Consider the following 16,181-nt stretch of genomic DNA (forward strand, 5'->3'; position numbering starts at 1 on the left):
TCTGTCAGAGAGCTGATTTCAAAATGCTGCTGTTGGTTTATAAAGCACTGAACGGTTTAGGGCATAAAGACATTTCTGATCTGCTGCTTCACTCCGAACCATGCAGACCACTCAGATGGTCCAGGACAAGTCTGCTTTCTGTCCCAGTGTCCAAACTAAACATGGAGAGGCAGCATTCAGTTTTTGTGCATCACATAACTGGAACAAACTCCTCCCTGCTGCAACTCTCTTTTAAATCTCTTTTAAGCTCCTTTAAGTCCAGGCTGAAGACCTGTTTGCTGCCTTTCATTAAATCAAATACTTAATTCATTTCTTGCACGTCACATTCTTGTCTTATTCTATTTTAGCGCGCTTTTATTTTCTAGTGCATCTGCTTTTTATTGTATTCACATGTCCTCTTATAAAGTCTTTTAGAAAGAGTTTATAATGTCTTTCTTCTGCATTTTTAATGTTGTCTTGTTGTTGAAAGCTCACTGTAAAAGGCTGCTTGCTTTATAATGTTATTTAGTAAAAAAATCCCACTAGCTGTTGTTGAACAGAAGCTACTTATGGACACGGTTACTGTTTGCAAATGTATTATTACATCATTTTGTGGTGTTTGCAACTGACTTACTGTCAATTCAGGCAACAAATAACCGTAAACAAGCATAAAAACGTGGCCCTGTGTGCAGACTACAAAGAAAAATCTGTAAATCCCAACTAGCATTTGAAACACTGCTAATGGCAGCGCGGCACAGACTAAGCAGCCTCCTGTTTAAAACACAAGTTCTATTTTCACCCCATACATGAAAAGCATTATGCTTGCTCAAATCTGTAAACCATCACCAGGACGCCAACAAATAATCAAAAGACGGACGTGGACGGACAAAGCGTTGGTGAGATTTCTGCACATTAGCAAGAACACGACTGTGTCTTGACTGACTGAATGGGCTCAGGCTGTCTTTGAACTGTCAGGATGTGCAGCAGGCATGTTTCTGTTTGAAGAGACGAGCAGTAACCTTAGATCTGGACCGCCGTCACCGCAGTAACCGCTGCCATGGTGACAAGGGGAAGAAGCAGAGATGCTGAGAGAAAGGAGGGAGAAAATATGTGCTCTAGTTGTCAATGAATGATAAAAGGTAAATGGACTGCTTTTATAGAGCACACTTCTATCTTAAGGGGAAAATCGCTTTCACTCACCTATTCTCTCAAACACACACACACACACTCTGAAGACAGGGTGTGTGTTATTAGTATAAAAAGGAACTGAGTGCTGTACGAGGCCCTGGTTGGTGTGAACTCGTGTGTTCTGCTGTCGTCAGTGTTTTTTTATCAGAAGTAACCAACAGACTGCTTCGGTACATGTGCAGCGAATCACAACAGGTCAACACCGCCCTTCCTGAACTCCACCAGCCTCCACACAAGTCAGAAGACATTCTTACTCTTTAATGAAATACAACATTAATCTACAGGGGGGAAAGGGGCAGAGCAGAGGTCATCTGCTGACTGGGGATGTCCCCACTCCTCAAGTCAGAGAAAATGCCCAACGAGAAGGAAACATTATTCCCTCCTCCAGTAAATAGGACCAGCCTTAGATAGAACTTGTTGAAAGGGGACATTTGTAGTCCCCTCAGCTCCTAGATCCCTTTGGCTCAGCTGTTAGCTACAAAGCTAACGTTATGCAAGCAAGATTCGTGTTAATAACACTGACTACAGTTGACAAACAGTAGAATAATTTCACAGCAAGTTTAACAACAAGACTGGCTAGCTAACTAGCCACGTTCCTGTCCCCAAATCGATAAAGATTTTCACCAACTACTGATGAACCATGTGTAACGTCACAGAGAGATGACGGCTTATGCCGCCTTCACCCTACAGGATCGTTGCTGATTTTCCACACCGATCGATCCTGTGAGCGGCGATCATTAATGTGTGAACTGAGGAGAGAGTGATGATGTGATATAAAGTCTCAGTGGGTTCACAGGGGATCAGACTACTTCCTGCAGCCTGTGTGTTACAGTCTACGTCCTGTGGTGTTCAGAGGACCTGAAGGAAGACACTGCTGGAAATAAGTTAGCTTGTTATTGTGCTCATTAAATTGTTAACAGAGGCTCTGACAGCATCCTTGTTGCTATGGTTACGAGCACATTAATTTAGATCAGTGAACAGACCGTTTCACTGGAACTGCTGAGTAGGTGCCCTATATCACTTTTTAATCGACATGCAGCAGCCAATCAGAATCAAGGATTCCCCCTGACCACAGTAAGATAAGGGGTGTCTGCCAATGACAGAACTGATCCAATAGTTATATTTACTTAATGAACAGATCAGAATCTTAGCCCCTGATGTTTACAACAAAACTAGTAGTGTGTGCAGTCAGTCAGTCAGACAGTCAGACAGACAGACAGAGTACAGTAGTATGTGCAGACAGACAGTCAGACAGACAGACAGAGTACAGTAGTATGTGCAGACAGACAGTCAGACAGACAGACAGAGTATAGTAGTATGTGCAGACAGACAGTCAGACAGACAGACAGAGTACAGTAGTATGTGCAGACAGACAGTCAGACAGACAGACAGAGTACAGTAGTATGTGCAGACAGACAGTCAGACAGACAGACAGACAGACAGACAGAGTACAGTAGTATGTGCAGACAGACAGTCAGACAGACAGAGTACAGTAGTATGTGCAGACAGACAGTCAGACAGACAGACAGAGTACAGTAGTATATGCAGTCAGACAGTCAGACAGACAGAGTACAGTAGTATGTGCAGTCAGACAGACAGACAGACAGAGTACAGTAGTATATGCAGTCAGACAGACAGACAGACAGAGTACAGTAGTATGTGCAGTCACTGTAGGACTCACTTTCCAAATGACTAAATCACGCAGCTCAAACAATCTGTTCTCCTCCAGAACATTTTTGAATCTGAATCTCAACCTCAAAAGCCAAAGCCAAGTAGATCAGCTGTGAAGAGTGAAGTGAACACTCAGAATCAGGTGGGACAGTCTGAGGTGTGATTCACCGTATGACTAACTGTCATTTAATTACTTGATAAGTGACCGACAACTGCTTAAACTATGAACTTCATCACTTCATCGTCATATGATGTTTTCAAAGCAGCAGACGGTTTCTCCTGTTGGTATTTCCACAGTAACAGCATGTACTATGATACAAGTACTAACTTTGATGAATACATTTTGTGGCCCTAACTAGATGGCCTATTGTTACAGCCTCTCTCCATAACAGAAGGCCCGTTGGTTTACAGATTGATCCTTTGATGTCATGATGATATTTAAATGGATAATGCCTAACACTGAGGAAGCTTGATGGCTTTTTAGGAGTCCTGTCAGTCCTCTCTTGGTGTGCAGAGCTGGACCTTGTGCTGGGTAAGACTAAGAGAGGAGGACTGCAGTTAAAAAAAGAAGTATTATCAATTCTTGTCAGCGTATCCAGGGTTCACCTACAGTACCTGCCTGTGCTCCATCCCCTCCCTGGATGTGTGACAGTTAATTAAGGGAGGACGACACAGGAGAGCTCAGGGCAAAACGTCCAGTTATCACCGTGTCACTTTACCCTCCGATACGAGCCACGAGCTGTAATGCTATCCAGGCCAATATTGATCCCACAACACTCAACACACCCACCTAGGTCTTCTCCAATTTGTTCAAAGTCGAGGGCTAGTAACTAGCACGAAAACTCTTGTTTTTACTTTGTCAGATATCCTGTTTCGGTGGCTACCTGAACGGCCTTTCACTGCACCCATCACTGCAGAGGACCAATCCCGTTCAGCTGCACATGATCTGTGACACAACTGTGGCTCACCTCTGCGACTTTGTGGGGAACTCCATCTCCCAGGACTTCCCTGTAGAAGCACTGCTGGGTCATGTAATAGGTGAGGCCGCTGGTTCTCTTGAAGGCATCTTTCAGCCGCTTCAGTTCCACATCCGTGACTAGAACAGTACAGAAAAACAGAAGTGATTATAGACACCAAAACACTTTTATTGTACATGTACAGCACATTCAGTGTGCACTACAAAGCTACATAGAAAAAAAAAATATATAGGCATGACGTATCTAAAGCCACGCGGTGTAAAACGAATAATTAATGCAAAAACATGTCAGTGCAGGAATGGCAGCAGCTTCAGATGATAACTGACATACACATTTCCTCAATTATTGGCCGGGGCTTTTATTCACCTTGAACACAGAGAGCACCGGGCATTCATTTGAAGCAGGCTTGTATTAGAGGATTTATTTTACTTATCTATTGACTTTCATGAATCACGTTCTTGTTCTAAGCCAAACTATCATCCTTGGTTTATTGCTGTCACAATGCTTTGCTATGACCTGGGAATGACAACCGCCTGGGATGAAGGAATTATGTGGTGGTGTGAGAACGGGGGAAACAAAGCAGCGGTATTTGATACCCTGGGATGAGACAACAAGGTGTTGAAAATATCATGATTATATTGCTGAACCTATTAAATTCAAGGGATGAAAATGTACAGTTTAGCGGACATGAACATTGAATGACAGGCACCAGGAGTTTATTCACCATTTTTGCCTTTATTCGTTTGTTTGACTACTGGATCAGAAATCTGGCCGTACGTGCCCTGCAGCTCCTATGCTGTCGTCCAGAGGGCAGGAGAGTGGAAAGATAATGGCAGGGATGTGCAAAAGATAATGTATGCAAGTACTGAGGATGTATTTTCCTAAATGCATACATTTCCTGTGTAGAAAATGATGCAGTCCTGTAGGTGGAATATGCAAACTTGATGCTTTGTTTCTGCATTTAAAAAAATCTGTTTAATTTTTGTCATTTTCTATGCTTTGTTCATTCTTTTCACCTTCATTGTACGAGGGATTGTCAGAAGCAGAAGCCTCAACATTCCCCGAGAAAAAAAGACCCCAAAGTTATGATGTGGGAAAGAAACACACACACACACACACAAAAGTCCCCCTCTGAGCCAGTCAGCTGGGGGTTTACCACGAACCACCTTGTGCTGGACAATTTCAAAGTCATCAACACCTCGGCACTGCTGCAGTGACAGCTCAGTAACGTGTGAGTGAGACCAGGTTTTCGTGTGCCCACGCCGCAGTTAAGTGATCAACATGTCACCAGAATTTCATTTCTCACCCACAGAGCTGACACGCAGCTGATATGTCTACAATCAACAGGCAGTAATGACAGATAATGGACGGTCACAACACATCAGCCCGGGTTAGATTTCCGTCCGACCCCATCCCGACCTCCTCTGCTGTTATGCAAATGTGAGCAGCGATAACCTCACAAGATCAAGGCGGCTGCAGTTTTTGAAGCCAGTCGCCGCAGATTCTCTTCTGAAATCTGAACTCAAGTCACAGTAGAATAAGTCAAAAGTGAAAATTGCCATTTTAGAAACCTGCTTAAGTAAGGCACATTAATAAATTACTCGGGGTACAAGATACGCTCCATTTTAATATTTTACAGAGTGGGCCAGTAGAAAATAATGAAAAAAGTGGCTTGTTGAATTATTTTTTTCATGAAGCAGAGGTCCTGTATGCATGGTCAGATTATACATTTTTATTATAGATACATCTATGGTCACGCCTCACAGAGCAGACACAGGAAGGGCATAGAGCAATTCTCAAAATGAAACACCCTCTGCAGACAGTATACCACATCACTACTACTCCATAACTGTGAGCTAGGCTGAACGTGTTGCCTGTACCGGCCTCACAGAGACCAAACTCACATTTGTCTTTTGATTTTGGATAAGACAGCAAACAAGTGGACTGCACAAAATGTTATACTGTCCCTTTAATTCATCAAAACTATGTCAAATGCAATGTCCTCATGTATACGTCGTAAGGCACAGTTTTAGAAATTAGAAAATGTCCAACACTTCAGTGCTGTTGTGCCCCCGGCGACAACAGCTATAAAACTGGTTAAACACACCCACACCCACACCCACACCCACACATGTTCAGGGTCTCCTCATGTGATGACTTGTAGTCAAGTACAGAGGTGTAACAATCAGCAGCATCAGCCACACTGCGCTTCACAGAGCACATATCCTATTGTCCTCTGCTGCACTCTGGCAGAACACAACGCTGTGTGTGTGTGTGTGTGTGTGTGTGTGTGTGATAACGGATGGAGTCCCAGCAACAATTACCTTGCTTGCTCTGCTGCTGCAATGAAACACACACACACCTATATTGTCACTGCGTCCAGATCAAACGCTGATGGAGCTTTCCAGACAGAGCTGGACCCCCGGTGGACATGTGGGGACACCAGTGCCCCGACCAACTGACCAAACATTAACAAAAACAACAGTTTTCCACATTGATAGTCTAACTAATCCATTATCTAAAAAGATTTGCCGATTACAAATGCGACTAAGCTGCTCTACATCTGGGATTTGGGACAAAACAAGAAATTTTAGGACTTAAATTTGGGCTTAGGCAAATTTGTTAAGCATTGCATGGATTAAATGACAGTCAAAAAAACCAACATTAGTATTGACATTAGATGTGTGACTGTAAAAAAAAGATGGATAAAGATGGAATCAGATAACTGAGATGGGCACGCGCTGAAGTCACGGAGTGTTAGCCACGTGTACCGTGTGATGGGGACTGTGTGTTACAGCAAATGGAGGGAAGGTTTGTGATAAAATGCGTAGACCACATCCAAGCTACACACCAGAGCAACACACATTTCAGCTTTGCTGCAGCTTTCTACACGCAGGGGAGAAAACAATTTCCAAAAAAAAAAATGCTGTTTTCACCACTTTGCTGCTCTCCATTAATCATTTTAAGTGTCATTACCTGCAGTGTTTGTTCATTTCACACAGATTAATACAAAACACATGGAGTGTGGTAGAAAGATGTCATGTCACCAAAAACATGCTGAGGAGCTTGGGGTGTCTGTGTGTTCAAGTCCTGGCCAAACTGTATTCTGAAGTATCAGCAGCATAATGCAGTAACAAGGCTTCAACAGGGAAAATCAGGAAATAGGGAGGCTTCATACTCAAATCTGACCAAATGTACTTATCAAACAGAGGGAATTGGACAAAAAGGCCTGCTCCAGATAAAGGCCTGCAGGGGAGGTAAAGTAAGACCCTGGTCACTATTAGAGGGAACACAGTCCTGAGTACAATAGGTATGACTTCTCTTTACGCTGGAAAGGGTAGCACATCACATCGCTGCAGTAATATGACGCCTGCTGCGAGGTTGGGCTCATTACCATCATCATCACTTTTCTTCTGTCTCTAATTTCATCCAAGCAACCACAACTCTCCATCAACGAGCGGGTCACATTTCTAATCTGACCCACTCTAACCTGCCGTGAAGTGTTTCCACAGCACGATGACACATCAAGGTGTACGTTACTGTGCTGTTCCCACCGTGTGGAGAACACCATGGAGCCTCTGACTCCAGGAGATCATGGTGCAAACTGAGTGGGGGCTCAGCTGCTGAAGACAGCAGCATGAGAGGATCTGATGCATTTAAACGGTCCTGCCAACATTGCGCATTATAAATATCTAGACTCTTGTTTGATCAAAGTGGCAGCGGTGATTAACTTATCAATTAATCAGGACCACTGGAGGGGGCGCTGTGCCCGCTGCAACTTACTGTGGGAAAGATGCAATGGGCTTTTATTTTGAGAGGTGTTTACACCATGCTTAGGTCAGCTGCATCTGGTTAGAAACCCTGTGGACAGCAGCCTGTGGAGGGCAGTACAGTCTATGTGGCCTCAGGTCCAAGCCTGACTGCTGCTGCTACACATGCACACAGTTTAATAAGAGTTTTGGAGTACAAACTACTGAGTTCTATTTGTAGTCTCATTTGTTGTAGTAGTTGAAGTATTGCCATTACATTGTTTTCAAGGGTTGCCATCAAGTCTTCATTATTCTCAAACACAAAAGAAGCCTTTGCTGTGAAAAAGGCCTGTAAAACAAAGTCCACATAATTTGACTTTAAAGGCAAGGAGAGCAGCAAAATGCAGCTCCAGGCTACTGAGAGAAAAAGCATCAGGTGTGTACACGTACCTGCACTGAAATACTTGTCTCTCTGCAATGCTAGCTTTAAAAGGCAGCTTGTTATTTTCAGTAGAATACTCTTAACATCCCGACACCAATAATCAATAAATCAAATGCTTTGACAGAAAAACAAAGAAAAAGTCCAGTGTCTGTGGCCGTTACAGGTCTGTGATAAACCTGCCTACCTGCACACACTCTGCCCATTAGCTCATTGTGTTGAGTCTTCCACAGGGCTGAAGCCGAGAAAGTATAGCTAATGCAGGATAACCACTGCTTCACCTGGCTGAATCTGTGCTAAGGTGCCAGAAGCATCAAGACTGCAAATTTGGTGAAAAACGTTTCTGCACACTGCACGCTTTCGGTCTATCAGAGCTTCATCAGAGCATGCATGGAACAACAATGGACAGGCAGGTAGAGATAACCAATCCCAGTCCAAACATTGGCAGTGTGTTGAACACCTATGTACAGGTCTTTCACAGCTAAAATTCGAGCTGTGGCTCAGCGACAGACTGTGGAGAGTTACCAGCCGAAGCAAACAGCCACTGAGCTGAGGAACGAGAGGAGAGACGTCACTTTCAAATGTGTTTACCACCACAGACTGTTGTTTAGTGAGCTAACAGCACAAAGCCTGGTGAGCAGCAACTCTGAGCTAAAGCTACACACACACAAACACACACTGTGCCTCTCTAATTCAGACCTTTTAAAAAGTATATCCTGGTCGTCCTGGTGACCTTTTTTCTCTCCACAGTAACCACTGACCTCCAAACCAGTTCAGCTGTGTGAGCTCTTCTTCTGGCAGAGACGGCTTCACTCTGTCAGCCGACTCTAAACAGGCAAACCAAGGCCCTCAAAGCTCCACCTAAATACTAAAAAACACAAACTGTGTTTAATCCAGTTAACTCTTTTCTCTCCTCCGAACACTTCCTCACCATCACTGCCTCTGATACAAACAGCGATCCAAAGATGCAAATGATTTGCCCTAAATTAAAGGAAACTGCTTCCTACAGCGACACCACGACGCTGCTGTCTGACAGACTTAATGCAGCTGGGGGCTGATGGGGACCTGGTGGGTCTTCAGGGAGTTCCAGTAAATGGAGCTGTGAAAATGAAGGGATTTGCTGTTGTTCAGGGATTCACTGCACCTTCTTCTAACTCGTTTCCACGATACAGCTTTAGATACGTTCTCCTGATTCCCTCGGTTTATTAAATGTGCTGAGGAGGTTTATGAGACTGGACCAGGAGAGGCAGCGACTGAGGGTCAGGTGCAGACTGAACGTGGGTGTAACATCTATTCAGGCTTTTCTCCTGACAGCGACGATCAGCAAGGGCTGGACTGCATTAAAGGAACAGTACAACGCTTAATACGCACATTTCCAGGAAGCAGAAGTACTGAGGTGTAATAATGCAAAGTCGTGGTTTTATGGGAGTCTGCGCAGGACTACTTCAGTGATTTCCTGGAGTCCTACAGTTCCTGGTGGTTGCCAGGCAACCACACAGTGTCAACAAGACTTGGACAACAAGGAAGTCATTGCTCCCAGCAAAGAAAACAGCCCCACACATGACCTGATAATCAAGTGGGATTTTGACTTTAGTTTTTGTACAGATGAGACAAATGACACGTCAGCTGTTACTCTGTGAGCTTTAGCAATGCTGGTAAGCAGGTTTTACTTCCTTTGGATAGCAGCCAGGCTAGATGTTTGTCCTGTTTCCAGTCTTTATGCTAAGCTAACCATTTGCTGGATGTAGCATCAGATTTAATGTGCAAGCATGAGAGTGGTAAAGAGCTTCTCGTCTGACTCTTGGCAACATGATTTTGTATTTGTTGAGAAATGTTAGAGAGTGCAGATACAAAGCAGTGAGTCCCAGTACCAGAAACAGAGTGAACTTTCGTTCTCAAACTCAACCCCTACATACTTCTGCTTTGGCCTCTATGAAGACGGGTGAGAAAAGTAATGTGCTTATTTAACCCTTGCATACATAGGAAGTGGATTATGCAATGCTCACACGGCTACAGAGGGGGAACACGGTTACAGAGGACCATTGTTGCATCTGAAGATGGAAGAAGAAAAATGGAAGAAGAAAAAATAACACTCATAAAACAGATTAGAAAAGTCAAGGCCAGCTCCGTACTAAGGGGAAGGGACTGGTTTAAAAAGTCCACCCTGAAACCTGAAAAGAGCACCACTGCTGATGTCCCCTGCTTTTCTGGTATCAGTTTGTCGTTGCAGAGTTTTTCTTGCTCCTTCTGATAAGTGGAGAAGTGAGGAGAAAATAACTCAACACAAAAATAACAGTGTATTATCTCAAGATGACCTGAGATAATCCTCAAGGCAGGAGCCAGGGTGGAATAAGGCGTTTCTGAATGGAAGTTATCACTTATATAAAGGCCCGTCTGTGCCCAGTCTCTGTTTATTCCAACACACTGAGCTCCAGGTGTAGCAACTGTGAAAAAAGCCTCCGCTAAACAAAGACCAGCAGTCTACTCTAATGATACCCACACTGGTGACGGAGAGCTGCAGCCAACAAAGAGAGCTTCTTTGAATCAAAATACATTTTAGCTTTGTCTATTTTTGCATAATTGTGTAAGTGAACCATGTGTTTAAAACACCGCTGTTGGTTTAAAGCTGCATTTGAAGTTCAGTATTTGTTTCCTGGCTATGAAGAAAGTTTGTCTTAGGTCTGTCCAAACTACTTTTCTCTTAATTTTACAATCGAGCATCAAGCTGCTGTCCAGTGTGGTCACAACACATAATGCCTTTTGAGGAGGGGGTCAGAGTGCAATCACAGACGCCCAAACCTGCCCGTGGATGTGTTTAGAGAACTGGACATCTTATTCCACGACGGTGTCCCATTCATTCACAGAAGCTACCACCAAAGCTCGGCTGGGTACAGTCAGGTGGCTGGAGGAGGATCACTCCATATTTCTGAATGTCATGCTTTTAGGTTGCAGAAAGTCCTCTTTACAGAGAGTTCACAAAAAAGTAATGTTTTGTGCCCAGAGAACAACACAACAGTTTAACCAGACTGACCAGTGAAAGGGCAGGAACAGACAAAGTTCCCTCTGAGCAGCAGCCAAACGAGAATATCAGAACTCACCGGTCATCAGTAAAGCATCCAAATCTGTGTGGATGAGGGAGTATCAGATGACCACACTGTGACACATCACAGTTTAAAGCTGTCCACTCTCACCTTAGGGTGCACAGCAGAAGGCCCCAAGAAAAACCAAGACATTTGGAGCCCAGACGCACCGCTGTGTATCAGTAATAATCCTGACCCACTCACACTTTTCTGACTGAAAAGCAAATTCACCGTCAAAGGGGATCTCCCATCATGCAACACTGTGGAGACATCGACAACACGGACGTTTGATAAGAGGTGATTCCCAAACTTGATGCTTATGAAGTTGTTACAGCCCAGTCTTTGTGGAAGTCTGTGTGTTTGGGCCCTTAAAGCCTGAAGGCTAAAGACTGAGCCAGCTGACTTCGAGCTGACTCCCCCCCCCCACACACACAGCACGAAAACAGATGATCAATACGACCCTTCCAGGCTTTTCTTTGGAGGCCAAACTTGCCTCACAACCCGGCACCGTCCCTGGAGGCTTTGTGCTAACTGGCGACGTAGATGGATATCCTGCTCACAAACAAACAGGGATGTGCACACAGCCAGGAGACACACACACACACACACACACACACACACACACACACACACACACAGTGGTACAACAACACAAAAGCTCATCTCCAGACACTCTCAACAAACAGGGAAACTTGCTGGAAAAACAGCAACATGGTACATTTTCAAAGGCCGCCCGTGGTGTCACAGTGAGCAGCAGCTCACCTCCTCACAGCAGGGGGTCGCTAAGACCATACCAAATATGTATTCAGGGCTGAACACATGTATGAGCGGGTGGCATAAGCCGTCCAATCGCGGTGCAGAACCGATTAATGTCAAAGTGCTGAATCACAGGCTTTAGCGACGCCGCAGGCAGCCAATCACACACGTGGATCAGCGGAGGGCTCAAAGCTCCAGCTACAGAGAATACAGCACCCTTGTGTGTCATGTAAGGAAGGAGCTGACTGCTTTTACAAGACAACACGCATAAAATGTTGTGTGGAGACACAGCAGAGCCACATCAGCAGCCTGTTTCTCCTTCCTCCTCCTCTCTACGGTTATACTGTCGGCAGGATGAGCCTCGTCCCCCATAGACCCACAACACACTGATCATTCCTAAACCCCAGCGCAGAGTGTGGATTAGCCTGTTTTCACCGTTTAGAGTACAATTAGGACTAGTTTGGTTTGGCTTTTTTTTTATATTGGTGCCAATATGATGCCTGTGTTTTGTTCTGGTTTTCATCCCTCACACTGAGGAGTATTACAGCTGGAATTATTCAATTAATTAATTAGCTGATCAATTTTTGGGCAGCCATGAACCTTTCTGTGTGGAGTTAGCATGTTCTCCCCATGCTTCCTCCCACAGTCCACAGACATGAAGGTTAACTGGTGACCAGTAGGGGTAAATTGCCCGCAGGTGTGAATGTGTGCGTGAATAGTTGTCAATGTGTCCCCCCCCATGACCCTGAAGGATGACCGGTGTATTGGATAGATGGACGATCTATTTCTTTATTATTTCCAAGCAAAACACTTCTCTCAGATGTTTGTGATCCTGACGTGCAGTTTCCTATTCACAACTGTGTTAGAGGAGCCGTACAATGTTTCTGAAAAATGGTGCATTTCTCCTGCAGAGCTCACACCAGTGAAACTCCATTAGAGCGATGGAGCGATATTAGGGCATACTAATATATTCCACCTTCTACCATCAGCGCACTGCACAAATCAGCTCTCTGGCTCCACATTCAGCCCCCGGTGAGATTCCCTCCTGTAGTTCACTTTATCTCACCCTGGTTGCTTTGTCTGATTTCAGTCCTTTTGATTGGGCCTGTGGGAAAGTTCCAGACTCGTAGAGAGAGACTGTGCAGCTTCCACACTGACAGACCTCTCCCAGCATTTATCAATGATGAACACAGTGAGCGACAAAAAAAGGGGGGGTCAGGCCTCTGCAAACACTACATCTCCGGCTTCTCATCTTAAAACTTCTCTCTCTATGAAAGCGTTTGGTAATGTTTGATATGTTCTTATTTACACTGTTCCTATTTGATCTATCAGTTGTTTTTACTCTCATTTCACCGCCTTCTCTGGCCTTGTTGTGTTTAGTAACACACTTTGTTGTGCTGTTAAGAAAAGTGCTATATAAATAAAGTTCATCATCATCATTATTATTATTACACACCTCCAACTGAGCAGTGAAGCACAGCATGTGTTAGTATCAGCTGATATGAGGATGATGAGCAGGCCGACTTTACTTTATCCACATCACATCGCCACGGCAGCTCTCCGATCACACATCTGATCCTGTGCAGGTATCATAAGTAACGAGGAGCCGGGTGGCGAGGTGGGGGCGCTCGTTATCTAGACGGCAGTGTCACTCCGGTGAATCCTGTGTTCACTCAGTCTTCACAGTGACGTGGTGGTTAACTCACAGTCTGCTGACACTTCAGCCAGCGTGGGACGTCCATCAGGGAAGCTCCTTTGGACGCCGCACCAGCCAGCCTGGTCACAGCTCACTGCTCACTACCATTTAACTCCTGTTATGAAATCTGTACAAAGAGATGACGGCCAGCAGGCAGGCTGGGTCTACACTGCAGATTATTATCAATATGAAATCAGTGTTCAAACTATTACTTGATGTTTTCTTCATAAGGGGAAAGGCAGGAGGGAAAAACTAACATTTTTCCTGATGATGACAGAGCTCCAGACCGTGACTATATAATAACTCCCCTGTTGTCAACACTTGACTCTGTGTATAAGCCATAAATCAACCCAAAGGCTGTACAATGTTTCCAGACAGTTTTATTGGGGGCTGCTGTATTTCATCCTCTGGTATCAGAAAAGGTCACATTTGCTAACTGACATTATTCAGCTACTGGAAAACAATACTAAATAAAACGGCTCATTGTTTCATGAAAACAGTCGTGTCGTCGTGTCGTGGTGCATGTTTGTGACTTAAACGGTGCTCCTAAATGTTGTGTCTGCGCTCTTAAGATTTTCAGCAGGGAGCAGCAGCACAACGAGAGGAAGTCCACCTTAACATCCATTCTATACTCAGGACGTTTGAGCAGCGTTGTGGAGCCCAGACGGAGATTCAGGTAGTGCTTGTGCGACCTGTTCAACCAAGAAAGGCCTTTCTCTTTGTGTCATTCACAAGAGCAACAAACTAAAGGAAGAACTGAAAAAATGAACAGGCATTTTGTGTAGAAAATGTTTGATTATGGTTCCCTATGGTCTTCATCACCTCACAGCCCCCCAGGTTTACCACTAGCCCTCATACTGCAAACCACTGACCCACACCAGATGCTCGTACAAACTGTCATTTGAAGATGTCGAATTTAGAACTTATGACGGGCATAACCTAGACTAAACCATTAATCAATCGTCATTACATATATATATTATGATATGATGATATTAGTTTATCATCAGTGGGACAAGTTTAAATCCATTACATTCATCTCCTGTGTCTGCTGGCTCTCGTGCCTCCTCACACACGTGAGCCTGACTCTTGTTAGACAGCAACATATCATGGCTCTGCTGCTGACGCCAGTAAATAAAGAAAATGTCTGAATTAGTGAGAAGTCTTCTATTATACTACTGAGGCAGCGAGATGACAAAGTTGTGCTACCAGATAATAGCAAAACTGTTACGATTAGATGGACAAATGGGGACGGAGAACAAAGCCGTCCACATGCTGGAGAACACTTTGGGTATTGTTGACGCTGTGATGATGCAACGGGTGTATTCTTGGACACTGGGCTGCATTAACTGCAATGGTCACCATTCACTGCAGGGTGAACAATGGCTGCGAGTTCTGTTACTGCCCCAACACACTTTACACACACACACACACACACAGTCTTCAGACAAGCATACAATAGTTAGTGCATCCTTAATAGTTAGCTCTGCATCCTTAGCTTTTCTCTACACTGCACACGCTCACCAGGATTTCAAGCACACACACATTCACAGCAGGTTCTTCGGTGTTAGACCACCTTACTAAATTATCATGGCAGCAAATCAGCAGCCTGCTGTGACTCAATGTTTGCTGTCCTATGAAATAATGTGGGCCTGGCCGGCCTGCTGCTGCTGCTCGCAGCAGGAGAAGAACCACCGCGGCAGGGAGCACGCAGGCGTCTGGAGCAGCAAGAAAATACTGAAGTCACGTGACCCCCGCCCTGACCTTTCAGTCATGGTGAACTGTCAGCAGAACCGCCCGCAGAAACAAACAGGGAGGGCTGCTCTTAAAAAGCTCATTTCACCTGCGGGCATGACACCAAACATTCAGCATGAGGCTGCTGTTTAAGGAGACGGGAGAGAGGAACACAACAATATCTGAACTGATCCTTCAAATCCTCATAATTATACCATAATCGCCTCTGTGTAGCACAGCCTTTCACAGGCCTCTGTTTTAATACATGAGCAGCAGTTAAAATAAACTCAGCTCAACGTCGGGCCACAGCTTCGTGTTGCGAGGGTTAGAGTTACCATTCTCAGGACTGTGACCACCTACCAGATAAACTGAATTATTTAGGTTAAAACAAGGATTAAAACTGATAAAGGAACGTTGTTATAGTTCCTTTTGATTTGAATGCAAAGTTATTCAATTGTCAAGCACATCACCTCGTCTGAATGGGACTGCTTACACAGAGTACTTGCTTGGACTGGATCTTGTCATAGCATGTACAGAGGACTTCAGATGGCATTATAGTGCTTTATAACACTCAGACAGCTGATGTAATGCAGCCACTTACAACATTGGTGTGTTATACATTTTCAATGGGGCCACACCATCCTGCAGAGATTACTGCACTGCTCTGCTCTACAGAGAGCAAAGGAGAGGAGACAACACACACACACACACACACACACCCACACACACACCCTTGCATCTGTGCCAATACTAAAGGCTTAAGAACCCTAAACCGAACCCGTGACTAATTGATCTGTACCAGTTGCAGGACCAAAATGATTTAGTAACTCAGATTAGGGAGACTGACGATTAAATGTTAAACTGATCATCAATGATTGAAGAAAAACAAACACTCTGGTCGTCTAGAAAAGC

The 16,181-nt window shown here is 44.5% G+C and overlaps 1 protein-coding gene across 1 annotated transcript in view; it reads right to left on the reverse strand.

Annotated features, from left to right (window-relative positions):
* Window positions 1–16,181, reverse strand: part of usp32 (ubiquitin specific peptidase 32) — a 53,788-nt gene that overhangs the window by 33,526 nt on the left and 4,081 nt on the right. Inside the window, exon 2 of the mRNA XM_070828936.1 lies at window positions 3,807–3,934. Coding sequence (XP_070685037.1) covers window positions 3,807–3,934 — 128 coding nt within the window. The remainder of the gene's footprint in view (window positions 1–3,806; window positions 3,935–16,181) is intronic.

Source organism: Pempheris klunzingeri, chromosome 4 (assembly GCF_042242105.1).
Source record: "Pempheris klunzingeri isolate RE-2024b chromosome 4, fPemKlu1.hap1, whole genome shotgun sequence".
NCBI classification, from domain to species: Eukaryota; Metazoa; Chordata; class Actinopteri; order Acropomatiformes; family Pempheridae; genus Pempheris; species Pempheris klunzingeri.